At 28.9% G+C, this 16,436-nt stretch overlaps 2 protein-coding genes across 16 annotated transcripts in view; one reads left to right on the top strand and one right to left on the bottom strand.

The window, feature by feature from the left end:
* Positions 1-10,034, bottom strand: part of LOC100649130 (myosin heavy chain, non-muscle) — a 29,844-nt gene extending 19,810 nt beyond the window's left edge. For 8 of the 11 annotated variants that reach the window (XM_048413810.1, XM_048413812.1, XM_048413813.1 and 5 more), the window contains exons 1-3: positions 9,384-10,033; positions 876-1,032; positions 473-591 (exon numbers count right to left, since the gene is read on the bottom strand). In XM_048413810.1, the coding sequence (XP_048269767.1) occupies positions 473-591; positions 876-1,032; positions 9,384-9,740 (633 nt within the window). In that variant the 5' untranslated portion in view covers positions 9,741-10,033. Of the gene's footprint in view, positions 1-472; positions 592-875; positions 1,033-1,110; positions 1,234-9,383 lie in introns of those variants that run through there. The other 3 variants (XR_007227116.1, XM_048413818.1, XM_048413819.1) reach the window with 2 other exon arrangements.
* A 1,289-nt stretch (positions 10,035-11,323) lies between these two features.
* LOC110119151 (L-allo-threonine aldolase) overlaps positions 11,324-16,436 on the top strand; it is a 47,888-nt gene continuing 42,775 nt past the window's right edge. The window contains exons 1-4 of one of the 5 annotated variants that reach the window (XM_020868591.2): positions 11,324-11,482; positions 11,662-12,023; positions 12,829-12,946; positions 13,223-13,306. In XM_020868591.2, coding sequence (XP_020724250.2) covers positions 11,976-12,023; positions 12,829-12,946; positions 13,223-13,306 — 250 coding nt within the window. In that variant the 5' untranslated portion in view covers positions 11,324-11,482; positions 11,662-11,975. Of the gene's footprint in view, positions 12,024-12,828; positions 12,947-13,222; positions 13,307-16,436 lie in introns of all 5 variants that reach the window. The other 4 variants (XM_020868593.2, XM_020868589.2, XM_020868590.2 and 1 more) reach the window with 4 other exon arrangements.

Genomic DNA, 16,436 nt, shown 5'->3' with positions numbered 1-16,436 from the left:
AATATAAAATTAAGACCACAATATTTTGCTCGATATTACGCATTGAAGTTCTTTAAAATTTTAAGGATGTAGAAAAGAGGAGATATGTAATTTCATTTAAGAAGAATTGAATAATTTATGAGAGTTGCGAACTAAACGAGTATCTGTAAACGATTTTCTCCAATACCTATTCCCTTTTATCACCAGCAAAACAGTATATATTCTTACAGCAACAAGAATATCTAACATCTTAATGCTAACATTGAAATGCTGTACATTGCAATAGGTTTCGTTTATTCTACATAAATATAATAAAAAAGATCAGTGTACAGAGAAGAATGTATCCCTTCTATCAATATACAACATATATACAATTATTTATTTTATCATGTCAATCATTCCTTTTCTTTACTGGAAGTAGTATTTTAAGTGCTGAAAAATTCTTTTCACATCGAATCTCACCAAACATCGAGATATTTAGTTATTAACTTACCGCATTTGATTTTGGTTTCGAGGCAGCGACGTATGCCAGGTATTGAATTACTTTTTTCGTGTTCTCAGTTTTACCAGCGCCGGATTCACCGGTGCATAGAATGGACTGGTCTTCGCGATCTATAAACAAAAACACGTACAAAAGATCTGGTATTTCGAAGAAATAATACACAGATACGTGTTACCTTCAAATTCAATAACAAAGCATAATCAATTACATACATTTGATTTTATGACCTGACCAGTAAAAACATTTAAAAGATCATAAAATAATATACAATTACCGATTAATTACAAATAATTAAATAGAAGACTAAATGAAATATCAAACAACCAGATGTCTCGATAACGTTTAATGATTAAATAAATTAGTAGATGACTGGACAAATAAGAAAACTAATTACCTTGAAGCATAGAACGATATGCAGTGTCCGTAATAGCAAAAACATGAGGTGGGACCTCGTGTCTCTTGATACCCTTATACCTCTCCATTATCTTTTCCGTGTAAATTGGCAGCCTCTTGTATGGATTTACCACCACGCAGAATAGTCCTGAGTATGTCTGCAATCATACCAACGAATCGATGAGTGGCTTGGCTACGAATCACAGAAAACGAATTTCAATCACGTTGATTTCTACCTCGAATATCTTGAAAATCGAATAGCGCCGTTCCAACAATATATTTCACAGACAAAAGCTACAGACAGCAGCATGAGTGCAAATTGTAACTGAATAATTGACTTTTGTTTTTTTTTTATTTTTTACAGCCTAAGGGAATTTATAAAATTTAAAATAATATATTTATAATTCTAATGAAAGCTTTTTAACGTTTTCTACGAGAATTATATTTTACGTATTTGTATTACGTACGTATGAAACTAGGCTATTGAGCGAACTATATCGATAGAAATAAAGCTGGACAAAAATTTAATCGCTTAAATTTGTAAATAAAAGCTATCAACGAGTAATATTTTCTACTGTGTAATTCGCGTAAGAAATTTCTTTATAAGTCACATTTATCGTGATGGTTTAAGGTAAGAGTGATTTGGTGCGTTGGTGAATTATAAAATGAAACTGCAGTTATACTGTTCCTCCCTCAGTCAGACATTTCTATATAATTCCAAGCGAGTAGCATTTCTCTTGCATTTTTCACGTAACGAGTTCAAGGTTAACAAGCAAGCATACATAAATTATTACTTAGAGAATATACTATAAAAAAGAATATTTCTTTTTTCCTTTTTCAGGTTTTTAACGTGATCTAAAATATACAATGGAAATTAAGAGCTTCGGTACTTTTTCTGTGCGTCGTTTATCGTGGGAATATTCTCTCCGCGCGAAAATATTTCTCACGCCTTCTAAACACCAGTGTTTAGTCGTTATTTATACAAAAAATGAACAAAATCGCTATTGTGATTTTTTGTTTAACGTATCAGATGAAAGAAACTGACGATCGAGAAATCGACGAAACGTAAAAATAAAATAGCGCGAGGGGAAGAAACCAGTTGCAACTAGTTCAACGAGAATAGTATCGCGTTTAAGTTTATTTGGAATTCGATTATCAATTAACGAGAAAATCACACGCAATGAGCTTATCAATAGATTCCACTGGCGTTAATAATTCACGTAACGAACATAATATATAAATCGCAGTTATACCGCAGTCTAACGTATAATCAATAACACAAGAATTTCACTAATCCAATAATATCGACGTCTCAGCCTAATTTTCATCAAATATTAGCTCTTTTGTTTCAACAACTGCTTAAGCGTTCAATTACAATGCATGTAATTCATGCGCCAGACACTTATAGAACTTACGTAGCGTACAAACTTGAAGCGATTTGCTACGCACGTGTTGTACTTTAACCATCAATAACCCCATAAATTGATAAACGGCTATACTATGTAAGCAGATAAACGAACGGAAGATCGATTTACATATATTTTGTTGAAAAATCTGAGCAGGATAGTGTAGCGGAAAATGTGACATGTATTTGTTGTTATTTCTATATTCAGAGGTAGGATCACAATAGCTATTATTTTATTCCTTGGATAAATTTATCACACCGTTCTGAGCCAAAAAGACCTTTATTGCACGTTCTTACATGGTCTAGGGATAAAAACAAAAGAACAACTTAAACCTATCGATTGTAACTAGAACTATCTTCTAGTTACTATTTTTTGTAACTAACGCATCTGCATATGGATGGCGAGCACGACTCACGTTGTCATTTTCAACAGTATTCGATAAAGGGCTGAGTTATAAGCCACATTTTGCAGTACGTTCATGCATTTGGTAATAGTTTCCTTTTGATGAATAATTTACAAGTTAAACAGAACGAGAAGCTGACGGTATGCGTCACCATTCGGGAAAGATGAGCAAGCGGGTCGGTTTACACTTTCCACAAGTTCATACCGATGTGTAATCATGAAAAAATGTCAAGTAGGAAAGGATCTTGGAGTTTTTTGTAGCCAAACTTAAAACTGTAACTTTCTATATCTTGTCGGTTCATTTTTCCATTACTCTCGTATAATAGAGACACATAGGGCGTCAGAAATGAATATTCGAATGAAACTATGTTAACGAAAATGTTGCAACAACTCATTTTACGATATAATAGTACCGGTAGTTGTTCGATAAGAGGTTAAATAACTTTGCTCTGTTTCAGTATCGTTGATAAGAGGATGGCGGTGGATTTGCGGTATATTCACTGAAATAATGAGACGATGACCTAATAATCGATACAAACAATCGTATTGTTATGTAATATGAGTCAGACAAAAAATCATATAATAAAAATCGCAGCCTTAAGAGATTTTCGAGAAAAGAAATTAAAAAGTTTGAGCTAAGAACATATAAATTGTCAATACCTTGTATTAAAATGAATTTTTAATTTAAATTCTACAGATTTCCAATTTAAATTTTTCTATTGAAGAAGGAAGAAAAAAAAATGATCCCAAATGTTTAAAATCATAATAAAGAAAGGCATATCCTTTTTTTAAATATTTTATGGTATTTAAATATATAATATATCTGTATTATAAAATCTTGTTCATCGGACATTCATGAATTAATAGCAAGAGCAATGCTAATAATAACATCCATTTCGTTAGAACGTTTGCAATCCTTAATTCTGTTCAACAAATGTAAAGCTTTTCGCGCATAAAACATTGTACATTAAATTTTATTATTCCCTTCTTTATTGTTGAAATTGTATCGTTATAAATTCACTACTTTCTAGTCTTCACATTTTTTATAACAATTTCGCAGTCTACAAGTTGCACCTTCATATGTATATTGTTCATTAAGGTCAATTGCAAAAAAACATTTACAGTCTTCCCTTTTTTTCTTCAAGACAGATGAACCTAACTTAAAGAAAGATGAACAAAGTCTCAATGCAAAGTAAGGATCCACGGCTATTTTGTTCCCTTTTTTTTTTTAAACAGAACTCTCTCCTCGAAGGTCTCCAAAACCGGTCTTTGAGAGTGTCGTGTCGTCGACCTGCCTAACATTCCTGGTTATCGCTCACTAACAACCACTGACTCTAACTCCCTCTAAAGGAAAATTGCATGTCTTTCTTGACTTGGTGACGTAGGATAAAGCTAACATCAGTTTTCATATCAATTCAAAAGAAATGAATCATTCACATTGATCTTCTTTGAAGCAGCACAAGGTGATCACGCTGTTTCACTTTGTCTTTCGTTTAATAGCTGGCTTTTTTATTTTTCCCGTTTTTAATAAAAAAATTTTGCCGAAAAAGAAAAAAAGAGAAAGAAACCAAACAAATATGAAGATTGGAAAAACCTCGATAATTGCACAACTAATAAAAAGGGAATGTTCTTTGTTATGTTCTTTTATGTGCGGTATATATATTATTTAATTATAATTATTACGATATTTATAAACGAGCATGTTTATAAAAATACAAAAGGCATATTTAGATATTAAGTGCAAGAAATATATCATGGAAATAATTCTGCATTCATTTTGTTGATGCATATAAGAAAACATAATAGCTCTGTGTTTTCATATAATTAATAGTCATCAAGCTCTCAAGTTGTTGACTATTAAAATTGGTTGCGCGTGCAGAAATCTGTAGTAATTGAAGCATATTAAAGTGCGCCGTTTTCTGCACAATTTATCACGAGTTTTAGACACACGCATCAAGATCACGACACGATGCTATTATACGCGTATACAGATTGCCACGAGAAAAAGAAACGTATTTATTATATTTTCGCTATTACATGCCACTTTTACTATCAGAATCATCGACGAACATATCATGTACTTTCTATTTCCTAAAGCTTCGCAAAACTGTAACGCATAATAAGCATTTATGCTTATAATTATAATTATAATGACGCATAATAATAATACATAATACGTTTCATACCCAGTCGTACGAAAATCGGGTATTAAAATCAGACTCGTGCATATTTCAAAACTATATTTCCAACCATTCTTCGCTTCAAACCCGTTAAAGTTCAGAATAGAAGAAAGAATTGGAGTTAAAATTCAGATAAAAATAAAAAAAAGAGAAGAAAAGAAATAGAAGAAACGATGCTGTTCACGTGTAAACAATCTTGAAATAAAATAAAAATCAATTTAATGTTACATTATACCAACTTCCATTATACAAAGTTGCCTGTATGAAAATAAAGCATCCCGGTTTTCAATACGCCCCGAATTAGTAGACACGTAGGCATTTTTTTGGTATGACTTTCCGATTTATATTCGAGTAGAAGAGAGTGAAAAAGAAGAGGGAAACAGACGAAAATCAGAGAGAGGGAAAGAAAGATATAAAGGAGTGCGGTCATGAAAAAGAAGGAGAAAGAGCAGGAGAAGGAGAAGGAGAAGGAGAAAGAGCAGGAGAAGGAGGACAAAGAGGAGGAGGAGGAGGAGGAGGAGAAGGAAGAGAGGAGGACAAGGGTATATGACGAAGCGACATGTTTAATCAATCCCGGAATCTGTACGGTTTCATCAGAGTTCGGTTTCTTTCCTAAGAAGACCGAAACTGCGTCTTGACTATAAAAGGCACGAAATCTTCAGCGAAACTGGCTCTTTCTCTTTTCCTCTTTAACTCGTCACTGGTATATTACATCGGGACGTTTACGGTACCGCAAGGAAGCAGGTTAAGGACACTCGTCCTTATAAGGACTCCTCCCTGATCGTTCTCTTTCTCTTTTCTCCTTTCCTAAATTCGATAGAGAAGAAACGCCAATGCTTCATATATAAATTTCCTTTCTCGCTCGGTCCTATGTTAATAGCTTTTATCACGGTATACTTCAATTTACTATCCTTTTATGGGAATTACATGAAAATATAACCAAAGCACATATAAACAGGATCGAACGTTCCAACAGCGAACGAATGTTTCCAATAGCACTAACAAGTATTTAAAAAGCAGACGAAATTACGGCTCAGTTTGGTATATAGATTCATTCGAATTCTTATAATATACCATAGATGTTGATAACAGATTTTATTTATTGCGCAAGGAATAGAATTTCTTGTTTTAGTAGCAGTACGACGGTTACGATCGATTGTAAGCTGAAAGATTTTGATGATTTTCGGAACGTTGCACGGAATGTAATATACCGCGGATTGAAAGAAGAAAAATCAGCACGTACGAGGCACATGCATGACGTCATTCTCTCGTGTCCTAGAATGCTTGCCATACGTAAGCAGATATTTCTATATCGTAAGGCCCAATAAAAACCGCAATTCTTTTAATTAATATCGACCGATAAAAGCCAGCACGATCTTCAGTTACGATTCCGTTGAACTGTTTATCGAATTATTAACGAAAAGGAAATTTGAACGAAAATGCCTACAATTTTCATACGTTTACGTCTATGTCATCTATGGGGAAACAATTTTTTAAATTTACTTGCCGAATTTTTATTGAAATATAAAACGTAAAATGTTTCTTGTCTTTTGCTTCATTTTTCTGTTCTAATTATTCGAAAATTTCCTATTTGTCAATACTGCGAATGACAAGTAATTAATGTTACATCTTAGCAAGCGAAAACATTCGTAATATAAAATTAAAGGATCATATTATCCATTAATTTGTATGAATCGATCCATATTTTTCTTCTTTTGATTTTACAACTTGGTTTCACAAAATTTTGAATGCAACCTTCAAAGTATGCTAAAAATTACGGTGAGTCAATGTGCCACACGTACGTGGAAATGAGGTATGGCTGTTATCAGCTTCAGATAAGAGTCAAGAATGAACTACAGTTGTGCTATCTATTAACATTGGAGTTCCAGCCTTCTTTGAAGTCTCGAGATCCTATAGCTCTCTCTATGTCGATTAAATTATTGTTTTCCAATTTTACTGAGTTTATTCTTCATTTCTATATAATACCAAAATGAATAAAACCACATATGGGGATTATTTTTTCTTCCAAATTAATAATTTGATAATGGCAGTAAATAAAGAAATATTATTTACACTGGTTCAATAAACGTTAATCATGTATGGATAAAATTCAATGTAAAATAAAACGATTATTCTTCTAATTTTTTATGTATTAGGATATCGTCCATTTTATATTATAGATGAAATAATGTACGAAACGACGGTATGTTTTACCATAAAATGATAATAAGTTATTAAATAAGTAAATGTATCTTTAATTATACTGTTTATAATTTCTTCTGATTTACTTTCATAAAAGATTTTATTGTGATAAATATTCTCACACGAATATTTTTCGGTAAAGTTCACTCTCTTGAAAAGCAAATTATGCAATAATTTATACAGTGGAATATTTATAAAACATTTCAATTTACTACTTATTTACGAATAAAGAAAAAATATTCAAAGTTTTTCGACGGAGATAATTATCGGCTTAATACCGTTTTTTAATTATTTAATTATATCATGTGTTCCTTTACAATTAAGTTTTTCTAAAATAGTAATGTTAAGTCATCTATGTTTATTATTTTGAGCACGAAATTTGAGAGAAAAGTAAATACAACGATTCAATGAGAGTAATTTCGGAAATAGAATACTTTGTTTATTGTTAGAAACGTACGAGAAAAAGCTTGATCACAGCACTGTGAGATAATCAAATTCAGCGAGAGCCTTGGGTTAGGTCAGTGTTACGTTTACAAATCCGTTTGATTTATTTCGGATGTTTAGCTAATAATATAACAACAAAAAAACAAAATGATCAAATGTAACATTAAAATTTGATAATAACAATTGCTCGCGTTAACTTTAAATCAAAATGAATGTTTGAATTGATTTACTTTTTGTATTCTTCCGGTTCATGCAAGAAATTTGTTAACTGATTTGTACTAACTAAATTAGATAGCAAAAACATAATTAAAAGTAGCTTTAGCCATTTATAGCTTATAAATATTTGTTAAAGATATTTTTCGAATTCGAAAGACAAAAATATTGTAAAAAATAAATATTTGCTATAAAGACATTAAATTTTGATATTTTGATAATTATATATTTGTATACCTGTTTATGGTAGTATTAGTATACGTATAATTACATGATTTATATTAAAATTTATATTAAAATAATCACAATTTTTAGTATAGACTGCATATTATTAACTCAGTAGACTGTTTTCAGCTAATATTTCATTATAGTTCAATGCATATAACCTATATTATATACTAAATATTTGCATATATATAAGAATATTATAATATTTAAACAAAAGGAAGATTAGAATTACTTTAGACATAAAGTACTATATATATATATATATATATATCCAACTGCATAATTGACATAAAAAGATTGGGCCACACTATAAAATTAATTAAAGAATTAATATTAAAAAAACCCGAATTTATGCATATAAAAATACATAAATTAATATGATTGCTATTTATATCAGATAATGCTAAATGTATATAACTGTTGCACAGGCCATAGTCTTACAAACTTCTGTCCAATAATCCATATACAAATTTGTGTGTGTGTATGTGTTTGTGAAATATATTAATATTTATAATTTATTTATATACTTATATAAAACAAAATGAAAATTATGCATTCTTATTATTTGTCTTAGCTGTACATTCCAACTCAATTTTTTTAAATCAAAGCAGAAAAATCTTACAAAAATCACTTCTAATTTAAATTTAAAAGTATTATGCTAACTTTATATTTTGTATGCATGTATATGTCTGTACATATGTATATATATGCTCAGTTCTTTGTTTACAATATAATTTTCCATCTAAATGATAAAAAAAGAAATACTTTTTTAATTTAAATAAAATCTACTGAATAGTATCAAAATAATGATAACTTAATTTTGATATCTGATACAATTAATTTTTCTTTTTTTTCCATTGATATTTATCAGGTGAAGAAATAGATTGATAAGATATTTATAAAAAGAAATATAAAAATTAATTAATATCAGAAGCAAATCATAAAGAATTAATTATAAGCATATTTGCATTTGGAAAGAATATTACTTACCATATAATTCAGAATAATTATTCTTTTTATATTATTGTTATAAACAACAAATATATATTTATAAATTAAATAAATAATTTGTAAACAAATAAAGATTGCATAATAATAAAATAAAATTTTACTAAAAGCGTTTATACACTGACAGACTGCATGCAAAAAAATAAATATAGCATTTATAATAGCTCTACAATTAGTACACAGTAGTTTAATAGTAAAAAATTAATGTTATCAATAATTATAGAATTGGTTTCTTTGTAATTGATCTTAATCTCTGCTCCATTTGAAATAAAAGGATGAGAAAGAAAACTTTATCATTAAGGCTTATCACCAATCTTTTAGGATCTATTTGTTATATTCCCCTCAAGAAAACTAATCAAAAAATGAATCATTGGCTTTTGTTTGACAGTATTAGTAATGGAAAAAGATAAAATGTATCAAACTCACGTAAATGAGACCGGAGTAGTATCTGTCTTTGAGGTTATGCAGTACCGAAGCTTCATTTAGGCACGTTAATTCAGCCATGTCTTCAACTTTATCAAATTTCGGTGGATTCATCTTCTGAATATCATCTTTCGCGACAAGGACCCGTTTTCCAGTTTCGGCAATCTCCACTTCGACCTCATCACCCCGTTCACCCTTTATCCCGGCTGCAACGAAACCCTGAGTTTCGTGAGGCACCCAAACCAGCTTTTTCTGCGTCCATTCCGCCTGAGTTGCAGGATCATTGAAATTATTCCTGTCAACGGAAAGGAACCGCAATTCGGGATCCGAATGATCCACCCTCGAGTCGACGTCCGCCATTTTTGTTTTCGAGATCACTAGCTCCTCGAGCCGGCTTCAGGGACGAGCGATTCCAAGGACGATCCTCGACAGACTGACCTCTTCGTAACAAGGACACACATGTAACTATTCAACACTCGTTTTCCCGTACTTTTCGAGTGTCTATTGTCTAGTGGTGGTTAAGATAATCTGAAGTTGGAGAGTTTTGGACGATTCGTAGTTCGTTCTCCTTCGAGGCACCGTGTTCTTCTACCACCTTTAACGCTCTTCGAGATTGTTTTCTTTCTCGCTCCTCGCGGCCATCTTCTTTTCTCCTTACCATAAAATGATGGTGGGGCTCTGTTTTCAAGGTACGCTGCGTAGTAGCGCTCATGTCGCTATATGACGCGTCTCAATAGAAAATTGATTGGTTAGCAGGTAAATATATTAACACAGCAACCAATCAGAAATATTTCGTATACCATGAAAAAGAGTATTGGTTTAGACCATAAGTGAGGTATCCTTATTTCATTCTTTTCTATGTCCTGATTTTAAATATACACCTGACGATTCTTAACCGACAACTCATAGTAGCGCAATTGAAATGAAGTATAAGTATATCGATGATACATAATTTAATTATTCTTAAAATGTTTTTATAGAAATTTCTCTATTCGTTTGCTATATAAATTATATTTTTATTTCCTAAGTTTACAATATAAAGACGTCTAATTATATCATATAATATATTAATTTACGGTGTTTTCCAAATGAAATGATATTTTACTTTTTATGTAAGATCCTTAAAATATTTAATATAAGATATTTAATATAAAAATAATAGTGGTGAAATAATACATTCTTTTTTGCATATAAAAATTGTATTCGAAAGTTATAATAAAACAATGTAATATTTTAATAGAATCAGTTGATAATTGATTTAATTGTTAAGGATTCTCTATTATACGTATTTAGAATCATTAAATAAATAGTATAAAAGAAATACGAAAATCTTGTCCATTTAAAATTATGTAGATATATTTTTGATATTTTTTATATACGTCTATATACATATGTACGTAAAATATAAATTTATTAAAATTCTTTGAAAAATTATTTACTTTCCATGAAATTTAGACCGTAATTAAATATTTTTCAAAGATATATTTACATATATTTTTAATAGTAGTAAGTAGTAAGTAGTAAATAGTAGTAAGATTTACATATATTTTTAATATATTTAATAGTAACAATAATTTAAGAAGATGAGGATTTTTAAGATTGAATTTCTTTTCTTTATAGTCTTCTTTAATATATTAACAGTAAATATTCTTGTTATTTCTACTTTATAAACTGAATTATGAAGAAATATATTAAATTAATAAATTATGTAACTAACTTTATTTACTGCAATAGATGGACTTCTTGCATGTTTTTGTTTATAAATGATATGCATATATACACAAATAATTTGTATAAATTTAAAGAAACTATAAACAAATAAACAAATTTTATTTATTAAACACTGGTATATAATACTTTTTAAATTTAAAAGTTCCTATAATTTGTCTAACGAAACAAGGGAGTAAACGTAAACAAAATGAGATTACTACGGCTGCAACTATTGATCAAACTGATGACTCTCGAATGTCACTAGTTGACGACCAATGGTTGCAACCGTAAAAATCATATTTCGTTTATAGTTGCTGCCTTGTCTGGTTGAAGTAGCTGTAGAATATTCCTTATTAATTTTTTTTTGTATGTTAATAGGAATACAAAGGAAGGTACGATAGCAATGAGATCACACGATAAAATATCATTTGTGTGCGTTCAGGGTAACGTTATCGGTAATCGTCAAATATAAACGAATTCATGAAGTCGTAAAAATAATCATATTTAATTTTATGTTTTATATAATGCTATATGTAATCTTGTGATAAATATTCTTTAACTGTTCTAGCAGGAAGGTGAAGTGCCAAAAGTGTAGTAAAGTATTCTACGCAGAAACATTGTATAGTAGAACGTGAAACGTGCACGATCAAATTTTTGGCTAGTATAAAACAATATTAATAATATCAACGATAGATGTAATACGTTAAAGTACGGATATCATAGTGGTTTTTATCATTCTGTATTTTTTGTTGTAAATTTAATTTTTTTCATATCTAATTTGCAATTTGCAATTAAATTGTGTTAACTTATAAAATTTCTTCAATATAATAATTTACACAGCAATATATATCTATTTGAAGAAGTATATAATTTTATAGTTGAAACATGTATTATGATAAAGGTTATTCATATGCAACTTATGATAACGATAAGGTAAGTATTAGTATGTATATAAAATTGAGCCAAATTTTAGGGGATCAAAAATTATTGATTTCTTTTGAATGCAATCCTATAGTTTTTGTTGCATAGAATCTACTGAAATGTAGATTTAAAATTATAGAATGAAGTGGTCCAAAAGGTAGGAATCTATAAAATTAAGTATTTTAGGCTATTTTAAACGTTATTTTGATGCTATATTGACTTCTATCCATGCTTTCTCCAATGAGTGAAATCTATGAAGGCACTGAGTGAACATGGTTGAGTTAAATCATATGTGTTTGGCTACACGTATTTTGAATATGTTTGGTTTTTTGCTCTGACATGACTCAAGGCAAGCACGTAATAGTTTTTAAATGTATCCAAAGTATTCACTTTTTCTTTTTACATCGTTATGTTTCATCCGGTTTATTTTTTTTTCTTGCCATTTTGAAATTTTTCTCGTTTTATTTTTTATTACTCTTTATTCCATATAGAACAGTCAATCACACCATGGAATTTGTAGGTAAGTGAGGTTGATTATGATTTGCGATAGTACCTATTTTCTAGCTATTGTGGCCAGTTACATTAATACAAAATAATTCTTTGTGAATTTAACTACAACAAACAGGCTAAATAGTATTTAGTTGTAATTTTTGATCTAGTGGACTCTGCAATTTAAGACTTGCATTTTCAGATTCTATGCATTAAAAACTATAGGATTGCAGACAAAGAGGTCAATAATTTTTGGTCCTCTGAAGAACAACCTACAATTCTTTCAACTTTCTGTTTGATAAAATATAATAATCAAATTTGTTTCCAGATAATAGTTGTTGATCTTCGGAGTGATACTTTAACAAAACCAACCCAAAAGATGAGAGAGGCACTATCCAGTGCTGAAGTTGGTGATGATGGTTTTCATGAAGATCCAACAGTGAAAGGTATTGTGTTCTGAATTATTATGTTTAGTATTAACACATACACACACATACATATGATTCTTTATTTATAAATTAAATATTTTAATTGCTTTGTAAAATAAGTGTAAGATAATACGTTAAATAACCAAGAAAGTTTGTGCCATTTTAATAGAGATAAACCTAAAAATAACAAACTTTTTTGCCTACATGATATAATTATTAATATCAACAATATAATTATTACATACAATACTATTAACAGTAGATAGGTTTTGTAAAGAAGTTTTTGGTTTTTAGTATTACAGGAAACAGCTGCCAAAATGGTTGGAATGGAAGATGCATTATTTGTATGCTCTGGAACTATGGCAAATTTAATTGCAAGTAGGTATAGCAGATTATATGTACATTAAGTTGCACTTTTATTCAAAGTACTACAAGTTTTATTAATTTCATTACTTAGCTTAAAAAGATATTAATTCATAAACAATACTGTTAATTCAAATTGTTATGTCTTTAATGTAGATTTAAACTTTATTAATGAATAAGAAATATTGTGTGCTATCTAATTGTACTTTCTTAAATATCTAACACAAAGAAGATGAATTTTATATTTAATGATTATTTGTAAAAATATAAATATTTCCAACTCTTTAAATGATAGGTAGACACATATATTTAGTGAATATGAAGCTATAGATCATGGATGCATATAATATGCATGTAAACACTGGGAATGTTTGAAATTTTATTTGATTTTTATATAGTAGTATAGTATTATAAAAAGCTAAAAGTATAATTTAAGTATAAATTTTAGATATAATTTATACCTTACAAATATAAGAAATAGAAATTTATGTTCTACATGCTGTGTTAGAATCTACAACGTTTAGCAATTAAAGAATTCCTTATATTGCAACATAAATATTCTCTTTAATAATAGTAGCTAACAAATTAATTTTGGTAAATATATATCACATACATACACATTGCATGTATATTATAATCATGTTGATAGTAATAGTTATCTACTATATTTATTACTATTTTCTATGCAAATTAATATTTAGGTCATATACTCATTTCAGTCTCTGTGTTGTATCTATTATTTCTTTCACTTAATTAATAGTCTAATTAAACTTTAATCTAATTGTAATTTCTTCAAGAATGTTTTTATCTTTAATTGCAACGAATATTTTTGTTCTTATATAAGATGCTTTATTTATATTTTATAAAGGTGTTGGTATGTAGCTATATTGGTGGAATGAAAAAAAGAGAAAAGGGCCAGGATGGTATATTATACTTTTTCTTTTCAAAAAAAGCATTATGCCTTACATTATTTTTAAGCTATGTATGATATATTTCCAAGACTATTCAAATAATCTTTCTATTTTTATATTGATATATAAAAATCATCACTCTTTGTTTTACAACATGGCATTAGTATCAGTTATATAATTCATGACAATTACATACATAATAAATATATTATAATAAAGATATTTATAATTATATTAATAAAAATAATAAATAAATAATAAGTAAAGATTTCTTTTATTTTATTAGAGATTTTATCAGAAATATTTTAATTAAATACATATGTAATTTTTTTATTCCAAACATATTTTTTAATTATGAATCTTAATTAGAATTAATTAGAAGATTACTACAACTTTTTTAATTGTAATATGCAATATGTAATATGTAATATTGTAAGTTAATTCCAAATAGTTGTTACAAGTATTTGAAAAATTCTAATAATGAGACATCATTGTAATACTTGATCTCACAACAGTTCTTAGGGAAAGATTTATATTTCAGAAGATAAATGGAGAAACTTTACTCTTAAACTATGTATTATCTATTCCTGAAACTAGATATAATTAATATGATTTTCAATCAATACTACTGTGCAGTTCTATCAAAACGTTAAAACTATACTTTGGGAGTTCTTAGGTAAACAGTTTTTACCTTATGACCAAATTCGTTTTCAATATTTTGTTGTTAAATATTTGATTAATATATATAATCGAGTTTAAGAGAAATTGGAATCTTTATCCTTTTATTCGTGTTAATTTTTCATAGAATATAAGTGCAATATGTATAATGCAAATAAAACTACAAACATAATGAAAATACAAAACAATACATAATAAATATAATAGATAAATAAAAAAGAAATATATGAGGCAATATAAATAGGTTTGATGAGTACTCACTTATTGGTCATCCATAAATTATACTAGATAGCATATATTTTCATAAAATATAAGATGATATGTGAAACCCGATAAGTTTCGAGTAAAGCATTCAAGGCAATGAAGCATGAATCAACAGCCGTTTGTAGTGACTCAGAAACGCAATTTTTCATGGTAAAACATAGTCAAAGCAGATAGTGTGAACAAAAAAGGCACGATACGTAACTACGTGCTATTGAATCAATACTAAACATCGTTGATTCGAAGATTAAATTCGTTGAGGACAAGACAGTTATACCGATTGCAATATTTTCAATATTTTTTTTGCATGTCAAATAAATAATAATCTAATGTTTCGAACTTCTCGAAAAATTCAAGTCGTTCAGACCAATTTTAAAGCAATTGTTTTATTTTAAGGCTTGTTCGAATATTGTTCTGTGAGCCACTGTAAGTCTAGTTGTTCTTAGTCGGTGATCAAGATGATGTGGACTTCAGGAATCGGTGTTGAGTATTTTTGATTGGTTAGCTGATTTAAAAAATAAATTTTCTGATGAAGAAGAATATACAGGGTGATTCACCAGATATTACCACTTCGATTTACGCGATTGTCACTATTCTTAGCGAGAAATGTTTGGATAGATGTTGAATGGTTTTGAAGGGCATATTCTGATGCTATTAGATTTTTTGTAGATGGGTGCGTTAAGGACCTATAAAGAAAACTTTGATTTTTTTAATGGTATTATGTATTTTTTTAATGCACTAATCGATGCAGCTTGTCATTCCCTATACGAAAGTATTAGCCTATTTGTATCGAAAAGTTATTAATTTACCAGATATTTTAACCTTAGGTTGTTAAATTTAATGCGTGTATATATCGCTTACATTGTTTTATCAGAAGAATATTTAAAACAGATAGAAATGTTGCTTGAAACTTTTGCATATGCTTGAGAACGTATAAAATAGTGATCAACATAATTAAATGCTATTTTGTAAATTACTGGTAAAATTTGTCGGTTATTTGATGATTCAGAAGGATATGTAAATACTACTTAAGAAGCAATTAGGACATCATCAACATGGACAACATAAAAATAGCTTCTGTATGTAAGAATTATAATAATCAGTTGAAATCTTAAATGGTTCCATGATTCTTATAATTATATCAAGATTATAGTCTAATTATTGCTACTAATTTGAAAAATATCTTAACTGTGATTTTGTCAAATTTAGTGTATGAAAGATAGGAAGGACATAAATAAAAAGTATTGTTTTACATTTTTCCCTATAAGGTTTAAAATATGAATCATAGAAACATA

This window comes from Bombus terrestris, chromosome 17, assembly GCF_910591885.1.
Source record: "Bombus terrestris chromosome 17, iyBomTerr1.2, whole genome shotgun sequence".
In the NCBI taxonomy this organism is placed as follows: Eukaryota; Metazoa; Arthropoda; class Insecta; order Hymenoptera; family Apidae; genus Bombus; species Bombus terrestris.
Note: the sequence above shows the minus strand (reverse complement) of the source record. Positions and strands in the feature narration are given on the sequence as shown.